Source organism: Taudactylus pleione, unplaced genomic scaffold, assembly GCF_031769625.1.
Source record: "Taudactylus pleione unplaced genomic scaffold, aTauple2 ptg000273l, whole genome shotgun sequence".
Classification (NCBI taxonomy): domain Eukaryota; kingdom Metazoa; phylum Chordata; class Amphibia; order Anura; family Myobatrachidae; genus Taudactylus; species Taudactylus pleione.
This window is the reverse complement of record NW_028284675.1, coordinates 1945216-1960810: the sequence shown is the minus strand read 5'-3', so window position 1 is coordinate 1960810 and position 15595 is coordinate 1945216. Positions and strand designations below refer to the sequence as shown.

Genomic DNA, 15595 nt, shown 5'->3' with positions numbered 1-15595 from the left:
GGTTTGCTTAGTTTATTCTTCTATAATGTCTAGAATCTTTTAATCTGTTTTTATTTTCATTTTGTTATTTGGGTAGTTTTATTTTCATTATTATTATATATGGTGTTTCACTGTTTTTAAAGGAAACTTTATTATTCAGGTAATTCATTATAAGTGATAGCCCCCAGAGCCAGGCTGTATTCCTTCCCATTCTAATATATATATCTACCATTGTGTGTGTTCCACCTCTAGGTGGAACGCAAACTATTCCTGCTACTAGGGCAACACATCCGACTTGCCGTCACACTGACAAGCCGGAAGTTGCCGGATATTAGAGATACTGCACGCGGCCCCAGTTCATAACCTATGTGTCGTAAGGTGGCGCGCGGATATATCGTGGTGGCTGTGAACACCGTAAAAAGGAAGTTGGGTGCAATCACCACTGATATACGTTCCACTGTGTGGAACGCAGTCTGTTTCCGGTGTACGGCAATTTCAGTTTTCTCTCATATTGAGGCCCCATCAATTGGATTTCTGGATGATTGTATACCTTTGTAGCAGTTATATGCATATGGGCCCTATGGCCATTGTTGGACATTCATATACTATATTACTTAATTGGTCAGTAACAAATGTAATTGATTACTGATTGGGAGTGGCATATATACTGGCCTTGGGTGACTATGGGGTTATATTTCACTGTGGTGGCTGTGCTGTTTGGATGCTTTATGTCTTGACACAGGTCCAGCTGGACCAAAACGTCGACTACGGGTTTTGAATATGTAAAGTATTAACATATTTAAATTTTTGCATTGAGAGTGCCCATCTGCTTGCAAGTCTTTTGTTTTTGGTCCAATTGTTTGGCCCTTAGTAGAGCACCTCAACAATACAAACTGTAAGCTTCATGTGCAGTTTTTCCTGTTTGTGTATACAGTCAGGTGCATAAATATTGGGACATTGACAGAATTTTCATATTTTGGCCTCTATTCACCACCACAATGGCTTTGAAATGAAACAAACAAGATGTGCTTTAACTGCAGACTTTCAGATTTCTATATGTGCCTCCCACTTTTTAAGGGGCCAAAAGTAATGGGACGATCAATTCAAAAGCTATTTCATGGACAGGTGTGGGCTATTCCCTCATTATTTCATTATCAATTAAGCAGGTAAAAGGTCTGGAGTTGATTCTAGGTGTGACATTTGCATTTGGAATCAGTTGCTGTCGACTCTCAATATGAGATCCAAAAAGCTGTCACTATCAGTGAAGCAAGCCATCATTAGGCTGAAAAATCAAAACAAACCCATCAGAGAGATAGCAAAAACATTAGGTGTGGCCAAATCAATTGTTTGGAACATTCTTAAAAAAGAACGCACCGGAGAGCTCAGCAACATCAGAAGACCATGGAAAACAACTGTGGTGGATGACAGAAGAATTATTTCCCTGGTGAAGCAAAACCCCTTCACAACCGTTGGCTAAATCAAGAACACTCTCCAGGAGGTAGGTGTGTGTGTGTCAGTCAACAATCAAGAGAAGACTTCACAAGAGTGAATATAGAGGATTCACCACAAGATGTAAACCATTGCTGAGTCACAAAAACAGGAAGACCAGATTAGAGTTTGCCAAACAACATCTAAAAAAGCCATTACAGTTCTGGAACAGCATCCTATGGACAGATGAGACAAAGATCAACTTGTACCAGAGTGATGGGAAGAGAAGAGTATGGAGAAGGAAAGGAACTGCTCATGATCCAAAACATACCACCTCATCAGTGAAGCATGGTGGTGGTAGTGTCATGGCGTGGGAAAGTATGGCTGCCAGTGGAACAGGTTCCCTTGTATTTATTGATGATGTGACTGCTGACAATAGCAGCAGAATGAATTCTGAAGTGTTTCGGGCAATATTATATGCTCATATTCAGTCAAATGCTTCAGAACTCATTGGACGGCGCTTCACAGTGCAGATGGACAATGACCCAAAGCATACTGCAAAAGCAACCAAAGAGTTTTTTTAAGGCTAAAAAGTGGAATGTTATGCAATGGCCAAGTCAATCCGCTGACCTGAATCCGGTTGAGCATGCATTTCACTTGATGAAGACAAAACTGAAGGGAAAATGCCCCAAGAACAAGCCGGAACTGCACACATTTGCAGTAGAGGCCTGGCAGAGCATCACCAGGGATGAAACCCAGCGTCTGGTGATGTCTATGCGTTCCAGACTTCAGGCTGTAATTGCCTGCAAAGGATTTGCAACAAAGTATTAAAAAGTGAAAGTTAGATTTAGGATTGTTTAGTTTGTCCCATTACTTTTGGCCCCTTAAAAAGTGGGAGGCACATATAGAAACCGTTGTAATTCCTACACCGTTCACCTGATTTGGATGTAATTACCCTCAAATTAAATCTGAAAGTCTGCAGTTAAAGCACATCTTGTTTGTTTCATTTCAAAGCCATTGTGGTGGTGAATAGAGGCCAAAATATGAAAATTCTGTCAATGTCCCAATATTTATGCACCTGACTGTGTGTATGTGTGTGTATATGTATATATGTGTGTATAGTATTAAATTATTTATATATATATGTATATATATATATATATATATATATATATGTGTGTATATATATAAATATATATATAATTAGTGTATGTATAAAATATTTTGCAAGGGCAGCACAGACGGTTTAATGGTTAGCATTACTGCCTCACAACACTTGAGTTTGTGGGTTACTACAGCCCTAACTGTGTGGAGTTTGTATATTCTCCCTGTGCTTACGTGGGTTTCCTCCCACATTCCAAAAATATACTGGTAGGTTAAATGGCTACCAAAAATAATTAACCCTAGTGTTTGTACATGTAGTAGAGAACATTGTAAACTCCACTGGGGCAGGGACTGATGTGAATGGACAAATCTTCTCTGTAAAGCGCTGCGGAATATGTGCTATATAAATAACTGGTAATAAATAACTCAATCTTTTGAATTTCAGTCATTGTGGTCTGTTTTTGTATCTGCAGCATTTGATCACTATAAAACCGTCTGCAATAAAACAATTGAAGAGAGCATAGAAGGTGAAATATCTGGTCATCTGGAGGATTTGCTAATTGCCATAGGTAAGACCAAATTAGCCATAGATTTTAAAAGCCCAAAAAATATTGCAGACACAGTTACAGTAAATTCAGGCAATGAGAAACCTGCAACCTTATAATGAAAGTACTGCTCATTTTATATTGTGTTTTTTTTTACTTATTTATACTTTTTTTTTTTTTTTTTTGTAAATTGAAAATACTTTTACCCAGATGCAGCATACCATATAGTGTCACAGGCAGAACTTCGGGGTCAGTCCAATTAGCCGCATTGTAGTCACTGGTGCGAGTCATCGTGGCAACTGCCACACTTTACAGCAGCCCAAACTCACAGCCCCATAGGGCGAGCGAAATTGAGTGAATTCTGACTGACAGCGGGCTTCGAGGGGTGTGATAGTAGTTAACAGATAAAGGAGTATTCACTCTGGGTAGAGGAATCTGAGAACTACGTATAAAATGTCACCCACATGCGGAACTAGTCTTTTGAATACAAAAGCAAAAAAATATAATGGAGGAATGTAATTTTCCATTGCAAATTCAAAAATGAAATTTAATCTGTGCAACACATTTCATACATATCCCCATTACTGTTTTCCGAAATTTGAATTGTGACCATTGGCCTATTGAGCCATACATATTAGTGGCGATGTAGTTGAGACCGGCGGCCGCGATGCCGCCAGTCTCAATCCCGATGCTGAAAGTCCATCACTGGACTCAAGATAGGCTTCGGTATTTTGACACCTATCTTAATCCCGACGACGGATTCCAGAAGGACGCCAGCCCAAACAAGGTAAGTCGGGCGCCCATAGTGTTAGCCGTAGGGGGGGGGTTAGGTTTAGGTAGCATAGTGGGGTTAGCATTAGGTGTTTTTTTTTTTTTTTTTTTTTGGGGGGGGGGGCGGCTTGGGTTAGGCACTAAGGGGGTAGGTTTAGGTTTAAGCACTAACTGGGGGGTTAGGGTGCGGGGTGGGGAGGGTTAGGCTACAAGAAGTTATGGGGGGGGGGGTAAGTATACTTGCCCAACCCCTGTCTGGATACCAACCATCTGGATGCCGCTGTCGGTATAGTGACAGGAGGCATCCTGACAGCTGTCATAGCACACCATCTAGGAATCAGTATGCAATCTGTTAGGTAGTGTAAAACAGAAGTGGAATTAACAAATTTGCAAATGTTATGACTATTTGTAATTATAAAGCAACATTTACAATAGTTATTTAATAGTTTCAATCAATGTAAGCTAATAGTACAGGGTAATAGCATGATTTGCATCTCTACAGTTTTATATGTATTCTTATACCAATTTCACCATGTGTTTTTCATCTCCTTGCAGTGAAATGTGCAAGGAATACACCTGCTTTCTTTGCTGAAAGGTTACACAAAGCCATCAAGGTATTAACTTCTTAACTGGCTAAAGTTGATGAGCTATAGCTACAGCAGCCTTACACACCAGTAATGTAACCTGATTTAGTTACAAGCAGTGGCGGCTCCTACCCTTTTAGATGAGGGGGGCTGCTGCCACTGAAAACAAGAGGGAGGGTGCAATTACTCATCCCGGTCACCCGCTCCTCCTGGCCAGGTCCTGGTGCCTGCGCAATCGATCTGTCAGGGACCGGTGCATGCGCATTAGTGGCGGGGGAGCCGCGCATGCCAACGGCATCCAAAGGGCTGCATCATCTGCTGCCCCTAGGAGCTGGTTAGGGCTGGCAGAAAGGCAGAGTAGAGGCTTCCTCCTGGAAGCCTCCCTCTGTTAATAACAGCCTGGAATGGCAGTCCCAGGAGGAGGAGACACCTCACCCTGGGGCTGCCTGTTGTGTATGTGACTGGCAGGTAGCGCTTCCAATAGCAAGCCACCTCCACACATTGTAGCCAGTGCAGTCACGGAATGCACTGACTACACTTAGGTGGTGGATTTTACTAGGGGGGCTGCAGCCTCGCAGCCCCTAGGCAAAATCCGCCACTGGTTACATGCATGTATCTTGGCTAATATAATACATGTTGGGAATGTGATATATGTATTAAATCGACAAACTGAATTTGATGCTGCTTTTGCTAACGTATATATATTTTTTAATAATTTGCTGACATACAAAAAAATATATTTTTTTAGTGTAGTCACCTTATGTAAATGTAATCAATTGGTAAGATATTTCCATATTTTGGACTTCACACAGTTATGTACCATTTTTCCTACACTTCTGCTGTAAATAGCGGACATTCTGACACTGTAGTGCCAAAAAACTGCCTTTGGAATATGTGTAACCGTACATCTCCTTTAGACTACATAGACTAGAGTGCAAGCCTTAGACAGTCACCAGAGGGTCTCTTAATCCACAGCACTACATTACCATCATTCAGGAGACCCAATCTGAGTGCAGAATAGCAGTGTCTTTACAAACAAGCACATTCCAGAATTTCGAATGGATATGCAAGATTGTGCAACTGTGATAAATGGACATAGTCTGTCACTATATCTTATTTTACGTTTGCCTTGTATGAAAGGAGACTATGAATACACCAATGTAAATTAACCAATATAAAAAGGATTTTTTGTTGACACACTACACTGTTCCAATGATACTGGTATGCTACCATGCTCACTACTGCAGTCTGAATCAAGGACTTGCAAGAAGCTCACTTAGTCTATGAACCATATTCGCTCAATTGTTTGCGCTGACAAAGTAATAGATGGATAATAGAGTGAGGACTCGAACCCGGATGTGTGTGTGTGTGTGTGTGTGTGTGTGTGTGTATATATATATATATATATATAATTTTTCTTTTGTATTACAACACTTCTCCCACTACTTTGCTCATATCAATTACCAGGATAGAATTGCCCCCTAGTCTGTGGATACAAGTTCGTATACATCTAATTTACTATAGTGTTGTGCCATTATTAACTAGAGCTGTGGATAGACAGAGTACAGTAATAATAATTTTTATTTGAGCATCCTGAGCTTTAACAGCCATTGAAAATATAGTCTGCATGAAATACATTGCCTTGAGATTGTTACTATTTTGTTTCAATGTTTAGTATCTGTGCATATGTTTGTTTAATTATATTAAACATAGAAAACCTCTGAAAGTTCAGCTCTATGTACATTATATCAATGATAAATGGTGAAGACTTAACAAGATAATGTCACACTGACTTAAGCCACAAATCATTTTCTCTTTCCACAATGCTGGGGGACACTAGATTGTGGGGTTGTAGCTGGGAATGCAGGAGTTGTACTTAACTAGCTAAACCAGGAATGGGAAGCCTCAGGCCCGGGGGCCATATAAGTCCCCCGGAATCATTTGGTCTGGCCCTTGGAGCTTTTTTCTGCTAGCCTCATCTGGCTGCCAGGGTGCCTAGAATGGCACCCTGCAGCCAGAATCTATGCAGCAGTGCCGCCTGGAGCGTCCTTAGGACGCTTCAGACGGTCACACCGCTGCCCTTACAGCTCTCCAGAGCATCCTGTAATCACCGGTGATTGTGGCCCCACCCCGTGTCACATCACATAGAAGGGGCGTAGCCTGCACTGGCCCGAGAATAATGTTATATATATCAAAATGCCCCTCGGCAGAAAAAAAGTTCCCCACCCCTGAGCTAAACTGAAGCTTTAACCCTAAGCTCCTCCCCTCTGCAACCCCATGATGTCCTTGTAGTTTAAGTGCCTGTGGAGTTGGGTACGATTTGGAAGTGCCAGCTCCTGCATTCCCAGCTACAACCCAATGGTCCAGTGTCCCCCAGCATGACTCAGAGAAAAGGATTCAACGGTAAGTACCCAAAAATACTCTTATTTAGACATGTATGTACCCCTCTACGTATAAGTAGCTACAGTCAGGTGCATAAATATTGGGACATTGACAGAATTTTAATATTTTGGCCTCTATTCACCACCAAATGAAACAAACAAGATGTGCTTTAACTGCAGACTTTCAGATTTAATTTGAGGGTAATTACATCCAAATCAGGTGAACGGTGTAGGAATTACAACAGTTTCTATATGTGCCTCCCACTTTTTAAGGGGCCAAACGTAATGGGACAAACTAAACAATCCTAAACCTAACTTTCACTTTTTAATACTTTGTTGCAAATCATATGCAGGTAATTACAGCCTGAAGTCTGGAACGTATAGACATCACCAGACGCTGGGTTTCATCCCTGGTGATGCTCTGCCAGGCCTCTACTGCAAATGTCTTCAGTTGCTGCTTGTTCTTGGGGCATTTTCCCTTCAGTTTTGTCTTAATCAAGTGAAATACATGCTCAATCGGATTCAGGTCAGGGGATTGACTTGGCCATTGCAGAACATTCCACTTTTTAGCCTTAAACTCTTTGGTTGCTTTTGCAGTATGCTTCGGGTCATTGTCCATCTGCACTGTGAAGCGCCGTCCAATGAGTTCTGAAGCATTTGACTGAATGAGCATATAATATTGCCCGAAACACTTCAGAATTCATTCTGCGGCTTTTGTCAGCAGTCACATCATCAATAAATACAAGGGAACCAGTTCCATTGGCAGCCTGACATGCCCACACCATGAAACTACCACCACCATGCTTCACTGATGAGGTGATATGTTTTGGATCATGAGCAGTTCGTTTCCTTCTCCATACTCTTCTCTTCCCATCACTCTGGTACAAGTTGATCTTTGTCTCATCTGTCCATAGGATGTTGTTCCAGAACTGTAATGGCTTTTTTAGATGTTGTTTGGCAAACTCTAATCTGGTCTTCCTGTTTTTGTGGCTCACCAATGGTTTACATCTTGGGGTGAACCCTCTATATTCACTCTTGTGAAGTCTTCTCTTGACTGTTGACTTTGATACATATACACCTACCTCCTGGAATGTTCTTGATTTGGCCAACTGTTGTGAAGGGGTTTTTCTTCATCAGGGAAATAATTCTTCTGTCATCCACCACAGTTTTCCGTGGTCTTCCGGGTCTTTTGGTGTTGCTGAGCTCTCCGGTGCGTTCTTTCTTTTTAAGAATATTCCAAACAGTTGATTTGGCCACACCTAATGTTTTTGCTATCTCTCTGATGTGTTTGTTTTGATTTTTCAGCCTAATGATGGCTTGCTTCACTGATAGTGACAACTCTTTGGATCTCATATTGAGAGTCGACAGCAACTGATTCCAAATGCAAATGTCACACCTAGAATCAACTCCAGACCTTTTACCTGCTTAATTGATAATGAAATAACTAGGGAATAGCACACACGTGTCCATGAAATAGCTTTTGAGTTGATAGTCCCAATACTTTTGGCCCCTTAAAAAGTGGGAGGCACATATAGAAACCGTTGTAATTCCTAGAGCATTCACCTGATTTGGATGTAATTACCCTCAAATTAAATCTGAAAGTCTGCAGTTAAAGCACATCTTGTTTGTTTCATTTCAAAACCATTGTGGTGGTGAATAGAGGCCAAAATATGAAAATTCTGTCAATGTCCCAATATTTATGCACCTGACTGTATGGCACTGATACAGTGCTTGTCCAGACTGCACAGTTTAGATACATTGGGACATGATTGTTAATAGACCCTATAAACTGATCTATGAAGGACATGTATCCTGTTAACAAGATTTAGTTATCACTGACATCCTTTATTTGTAACCATTCGTGTTCTCTTCTATTTACTGTATTATAAACTGTAATAAAACACTATTTCCGATGTTCATTGCACAATAATATACCTCTGCTAAAAGCCTTTGGAAGAGTTGTTCATTCATAAAGCACTTAGCTGGGTTATTGTGTTTGTGATTGTGACTTTACTTTGATGTGGTGAGGAGCAGCCCTAAATGCTCTGCCAGGTGCGTTCTACAAAGTGAGTGCTATTCCTATGTCTTTGTTAAAATGTAAAAGCATTCCCTTGATCTATTGCAATTTTTTTTATTCCTTCCATGTAGCACCCTTCCAGATTGTGTTTATACAACTGTATTGCTGTGACATGGACGTACACCGGCTTCCATCGCATCACCCCCTGTGCATATGACTAGTTCTACACCCATCCCCCAGATAAGCACAAGGGCATTGTTTTCTCTGTTCTGTATTTTCTTTCAAAAGTAAAATTTAATTTTTTTGCATCATAGGGTGCTGGAACCAATGAGTACACTCTGACAAGAATTATAGTCTCCAGATCAGAAATTGATCTTTTGGATATTCGTGCAGAGTATAAGAAACTTGCTGGGGAATCCTTGTATTCGGCAATCAAGGTAAGCGTTTAGAATAGTGTCCACCATGATTCTGTTTATGGTATATTCCATATCAATGCCTATACTGTAAAAGCCCAGTTCTCGCTGCAAGTACAATATGAAACCACACTAGTGCTAGACTTTTCCATATAGCTTGCTACTGATCCTAACAACATAGGGGATATTCAATTAGCCTCGAAGTGCTAATTACCCGCAATGCAGTGCCTGGGGTTATTCAATTACAGCCCATGGCAGCCACTTACCGTGGATTTCTATTTACCTCCTCCCGAGGCTTGAGCAGAAATACGTGTTAAATAGGGCTTTCTGCCTTCATCGCAGGAGCCGTGAATGCATTAACTCATAGCTCCGGGTACTTATCCCAGAATCTATGGGTTAATGCGTGTTTACGGCAGAATTACAGAGCAATGTAAAGGGCTTTTAATTGAATATAAGGAGGGGCTTTTAATTGAATAGCCTCAAGTCAGAGGCTGTTTGTGGGTGTTTAGAAAAAAGTGGGTGTTTCGCAACAGTTTCATAGGAGTGTCTGATCTAGGGACTGTCTTTGAATGCAGTTTCACCGGTGCCAGTGTCTTTGTTCAGTGCTGAGCCATGACTCCGCGGTTAACCCGGTGATACCCCTTTCACACCACCACAAAAACCCGGGATATTACTTCTGATTATAGTATCTATATGTATTGATTTTTAATTGTATTCTTTGATAAATGGTTGCACATTAAAAGGTAGCAGATAAGCACATGAAAAGTATCCTAAATACAGTGCCTTGCAAAAGTATTCGCCCCCTTTTGCATTTTTCATGTTTTGTTGCCTCACAACCTGGAATTAAAATGGATTGTTTGAAGGTGTGCATCATTTCATTCACAGAACATGCCTACAACTGTGAAATTGTGTTTTTTTTTTTTTTATATTTGGAATCAAACAACATTTAGGACAACATAACAGAAAACTTCAACGTGCATAACTATTCACCCCCCTAAAGTCAGTGCTTTGTCGAGCCACCTTTTGCGGCAATTACAGCTGCAAGTCGCTTTGGATAAGTCTCTATGAGCTTGCCACATCTTGCCCCTGGGATTTTTGCCCATTCCTCGAGGCAAAACGGCTCCATCTCCTTCATGTTGGATGGTTTCCGCTTGTGAACAGCAATCTTCAAGTCTGACCACAGATTCTCAATTAGATTGAGATCTGGGCTTTGACTAGGCCATTCCAACACATTTAAATGTTTCCCCTTAAACCACTCGAGTGTTGCTTTAGCAGTATGCTTCAGGTCATTGTCCTGCTGGAAGGTGAACCGCCGTCCCAGACTCAAATCACAGGCAGACTGAAACAGGTTTTGCTCAAGAATATCCCTGTGGAAATGTGTTTAATCTGCCCCCATTATTCACAAAAGCATGGGAAAAAGAACTTCAAGATACAATTCAGGATATTGACTGGGGGGTGGTTTTTAGTAATACATTTGCTAGTTCATCTTGTGTAGCTACTTTGGAAACACTTTACAAAGTTTTAACACGCTGGTATAGATACCCTGTCCTTCTAAACAAAATGTTCCCACAGGTTACTAAGAATTGCTGGAGATGTAATTCGGCTTCGGGTAGCCTTCTACATATATGGTGGGATTGTCCTTCCCTGGTCCCATTTTGGAGGAATGTGTTTGAATGATCTAAATCAATTATTGGAGGGGAGGTCCCAAGAGACCCTGGGTTTTGGCTTTTGAACATAACCTCCTCTTCCACGGCCTCATATAAGAATTCCCTATTAAGGCATCTAAATAATGCGGCTAAAGCCGTCATCCCTCTAATGGAGGGAGGAGAAGTAGATTTCCATAACAAAGACTGGTTTAAGAGAATAGATTATTATATGGATATGGAGGACATAGTATCTTTTTCTAGAGATAGACCTACCGACTTTACTGCCACTTGGCTACCTTGGTTGATATTTAAAGACTCCATATTATACAAAAATTTCAATGGAGTACTTAAACCAATAGAAATGGGGACGTTGCAGAAACAGATGTATTAAGTTTGGGAACACTCTCAAGTATAAAGATTTGTCCTAGACTGGTCAGAGTTAAATTGTCTCCTCTAATACCACCAGTTTGTCTCCTGCTCAATCCCCTCTTCCCTTCTGACTATCCTCCCTTTATCTCCCCTCCCTTTTTGTTTATTTCTTTTTAACTTTTTTATTTCTCTTATATATTTTTATTTTTGTTTTATTTTTCTGGGTTATAGATTCAAATATTCTGTATTTTTGAAGTGACTATTTATTTTGATAATTTTATGTATTACTCCAAATGGAATAAGCAATTGTTTATAAGTGTATACACTTTATCTCTCTGTATTTCATTTGGAATTGTTTGGTCCTTTTTCAATAAAAATAGTTTACATAAAAAAAGAATATCCCTGTATTTAGCACCATCCATCTTTCCCTCGACTCGAATCAGTTTCCCAGTCCCTGCTGCTGAAAAACATCCCCACAGCATCATGATGCCACCACCATGTTTCACTGTGGGGATGGTGTTCTTGGGGTGATGGGATGTGTTGGGTTTGCGCCCAGGGCCGGATTAAGGTCTGTGGGGGCCCCTGGGCAACAAACTTGTGGGGGCCCCTATATACCACCGTTTCTCGTCACCCTAGGATTTTTTTTTCTTTCTATTCACCTTAATGCCCCTCTTGCAATGCCCACTGTAGAAGTGCCCCTTATGCAATGTCCCCAGTAATTGTCCCCCCTATACAGTGCTCCTTATGCAGTGCCCCCTGTAGTGGTCCCCCCTATGCAGTGTCCCTTATATAGTGCCCCCAGTAGTAGTGTCCCCCCCCCCCCATGCTCTGCCTCAGTAGTAGTCCCCACCTATACAGTGCCCCAGTAGTAGCCCCTCCCTTGAAGTGGCCCCCCTATACAGGGACACCTGTAACGCTCCCCCCACCCCCTATGCAGTGACAGTGCCCCCCACACACAAAAAAAAGGAAAAGCTTACCTGAATCCCCGCTCCTGACACGAGTCCCGGCTCTTCTGTTGCACAGTGGGGAGAGACGTCAGTGTCATGACGTGTCTCCCATAATCACATGAGGGGGGGAGCCAGCTCCCTTCCGTTGTGCAGCGGCCAATGAGTCTGTCTGACTGTCATCGGCTGCTGTAACACACACAGCTGCCGCCGCCGTCTGTGTGTGTGTCGCTGTGTAGTGTGGCTGCGGTCTACACTAGCGGCTGGCGCAGACAGCGCACCGCTGCTAGTGGGGGCCCCCTCCGTGTGTGGGGGCCCAGGGACGACCGCCCCTGTCGCCCACCCCTTAATCTGGCCCTGTTTGCGCCAGACATAGCGTTTTCCTTGGTGGCCGAAAAGTTGCATTTTAGTCTCATCTGGCCAGAGCACCTTCCTCCATACATTTGAGGAGTCGCCCACATGCCTTTTGGCAAACTCAATCGTGTGTTCTTAAATTTATCACGATGTAATGGCTTTTTTCTGGCCACTGTTCGATAAAGCCCATCTCTATGGAGCGTACGGCTTATTGTGCTCACATGCACAGATACACCAGTCTCTGCTGTGGAACTCTGCAGCTCCTTCAGGGTTACCTTTGGTCTCTGTGCTGCCTCTCTGATTAATGCCCTCCTTGCCCAGTCTGTGAGTTTTGGTGGGCGGCCCTCTCTTGGCAGGTTTGTTGTGGTACCATGTTCTTTCCATTTGATGATGATGGATTTGATGGTGCTCTGGGGGATCATCAAAGATTTGGATATTTTTTTTTTATAACCCAACCCAGAATTGTACTTCTCAGCAACATTGTCCCTGACTTGTTTGGAGAGCTCCTTGGTCTACATGGTGTGATGCCTCTTGCTTAGTGGTGTTGCAGCCTCTGGGGCCTTTCAGAAAAGGTGTGTTTATACTGACAGATCATGTGACACTTAGATTTCACACAGGTGGAGGTGGACTTCATTTCACAAATTATGTGACTTCTGAAGGTAATTGGTTGCACCAGAACTTTTGAGGGGCTTCATAGCAATGGGAGTGATTACATATGCACATGACAATTTTAAGAATTTTATTTATAAAGATATAGATATATATATATATATCTATTTCTCATTTCACTTCACCAAATTAGACTATTTTTTGTGCAGATCCATCACATAAAATTCAGATAAAAAAAAAAAAAATACAGGTTGTAATGTAACAAAAAAGGTAAAAAGCCAAGGGGGATGAATACTTTTGCAAGGCGCTGTATAAAAAGGAGGTATGGTGATAGGTGTATATGGAGAGGGGAGACATGGACTAAACCAAAGGAAAAGAGGTATTGAGATCTAGATACATGGAGGCATCATGTCCAAAGTTATGTGAAAAGTTCCACTGTACAGCATCTCGTCTGCTCATCGGTGACCAAGGGCTGACACCAGCGATAGTTTTCCACCTTCTTTCTGAAGGGAACAGATAATATTTTACATTTCATAAATTTTGAGATATATACGATAGAGGATTCTATTCTCTCTGGCTCACTTTTCATAAATCAAGTCCTCATGGAATCCTAACTGTGCATGTTTTCCATATCATCCAGTTTGCAATGTGTCAAACACACCTGTGTCCAACGATCTACAGGTGGTACAAATTATTTTGGTATGTGAGTCTGAGGAGACATTGAAAATGTGCATGGTGAAGGTTCACTGGGGACCAGGTTTTAGAAACACTGCTCTAAGGTGTCTCTCAAGCATCCACTTATTAAGGATACCAACATTGTACAAAGAGAAAGGCAAGATATGGTAGGAGGTATCCCTAGGACAACAGTTCCTCCAGCACTGAGGGATGGAAAAAGGCAAACCTTTTGAGGCCTACTATACCTGATATCAAATACCGCCTTTAAAATACATTATTTGCATTTTCCTAAATAGAGGTGGATTTTGAGTGGTTGGGTACAGGAAGCCGGCGGTCAAAATTCTGACAGGGTTAGAACACCTGTCGGTCGGTATCCTAATCCTCCCACCCAGAGTCCTAAACCTAACCTCCCCGCTGCCTAACCCTAACCCTCCCCCTAACTCTGTTAATTACCGTCGGGATGCTGGTGCCATTATTCTAACCGCCAGTATACCATGTTCAGGGATATTGACCGGATCCTGATTTTGAGCTAAAGGCCACTCACTCCGTTACACACTGTCAATAGTCTTCCTTAAAAAGAGGTGCCAAATCTTTCCCTGTCATGACCATGCAGGACACGTTCATCAGGAGAGGAGATCCTTGATGGTATATTTCTGCTGAATATTTGTGAATGTTGCCCACCTTGACAAAATTATTACCGAACTTTTTACTAAAATGAACAACCTCCGAGGCAGCAGCATTAATCGCTATCCTAGCTGAAAAGGAATTATGTAGAGCACAGATGCCCAACAACAATTCAGCACCTATTCCACATTATTGAAGAGTTGATAGCATTAAAGGCCATTACTTTCAGGGCCATGCCTTCTCAATTGGAATTCATCATTATTCAGAAAGAAGGTGTGGCAATAGATTGTGAGGCTATTTGGGGTCTTTGTATTCCTTGTGGATGACAAATTGTTTGCCTTACATTGCCTGCTTGGAGAAGGAACATTTCCCTAATGTTAATTACGTGCTGTTTACACTAATCTGTTTACGGGATGTATCAGCATTCTGTAATATGGTATGCATAAAAAAAAGAGTAAGATTTTAATATTTTTTTTTCTGGATACTGAGAATGATGTCAATTATAAATGTATTGTAGATGGCTCATTTTATTAACTGGTTTTATTTTCTTTCCTTCAGTCTGATACGTCAGGGGACTATGAAGCAGCTCTGCTAAAACTCTGTGGAGGTGATGACTAAAGGAAGAAATGTGGTCTTCAGCATAAAATTTTATACCGTTTGATTCCTGCTAATAGTTAACGCCATAACTGCAGAACAGCTGCTAAATAAAAATGTATTAACATTGCAGAACTCATTGGATATTTTTGTTTGTCTTTTTCAGTCTGTGTAGTGGAATGCTCCGATTCCTTGGTAATTACCCATTATTTGCAAGAACAGTAAGGAAGTTCAGTAATGGAATAAAACCGTGTATAAGACATTATCAAATTTATATACTCTAGTTCTTTGAGGATATAAAAAAATGTAACCCCATTTGCGAAGGCACGTGCATGGTGCACGCGGCCATTTGCCTTAATGAAAGGTCTTTATTTAACTTTTATATTTAGTTTTAAAATAGGCAAAGACCTATAAGGGTTGTCCCCCACATAGTACCATAACCACCTCAATATATTTTGAGAAAAGACTCCTTATCTGTCTGGAATGGCTGGTACTAGCTCAGATAGATACAAAGCATGTGTCCAACATAGAGACAACTATTTAAACTGTCCCTGCCAT

At 41.4% G+C, this 15595-nt stretch overlaps 1 protein-coding gene across 1 annotated transcript in view; it reads left to right on the top strand.

Moving 5' to 3' along the window:
* ANXA3 (annexin A3) overlaps window positions 1-15172 on the top strand; it is a 71856-nt gene extending 56684 nt beyond the window's left edge. The window contains exons 10-13 of the mRNA XM_088481445.1: window positions 2985-3080; window positions 4383-4441; window positions 9124-9246; window positions 15002-15172. Of these exons, the coding sequence (XP_088337571.1) occupies window positions 2985-3080; window positions 4383-4441; window positions 9124-9246; window positions 15002-15061 (338 nt within the window). The 3' untranslated portion in view covers window positions 15062-15172. The remainder of the gene's footprint in view (window positions 1-2984; window positions 3081-4382; window positions 4442-9123; window positions 9247-15001) is intronic.
* Window positions 15173-15595: the final 423 nt, after the last annotated feature.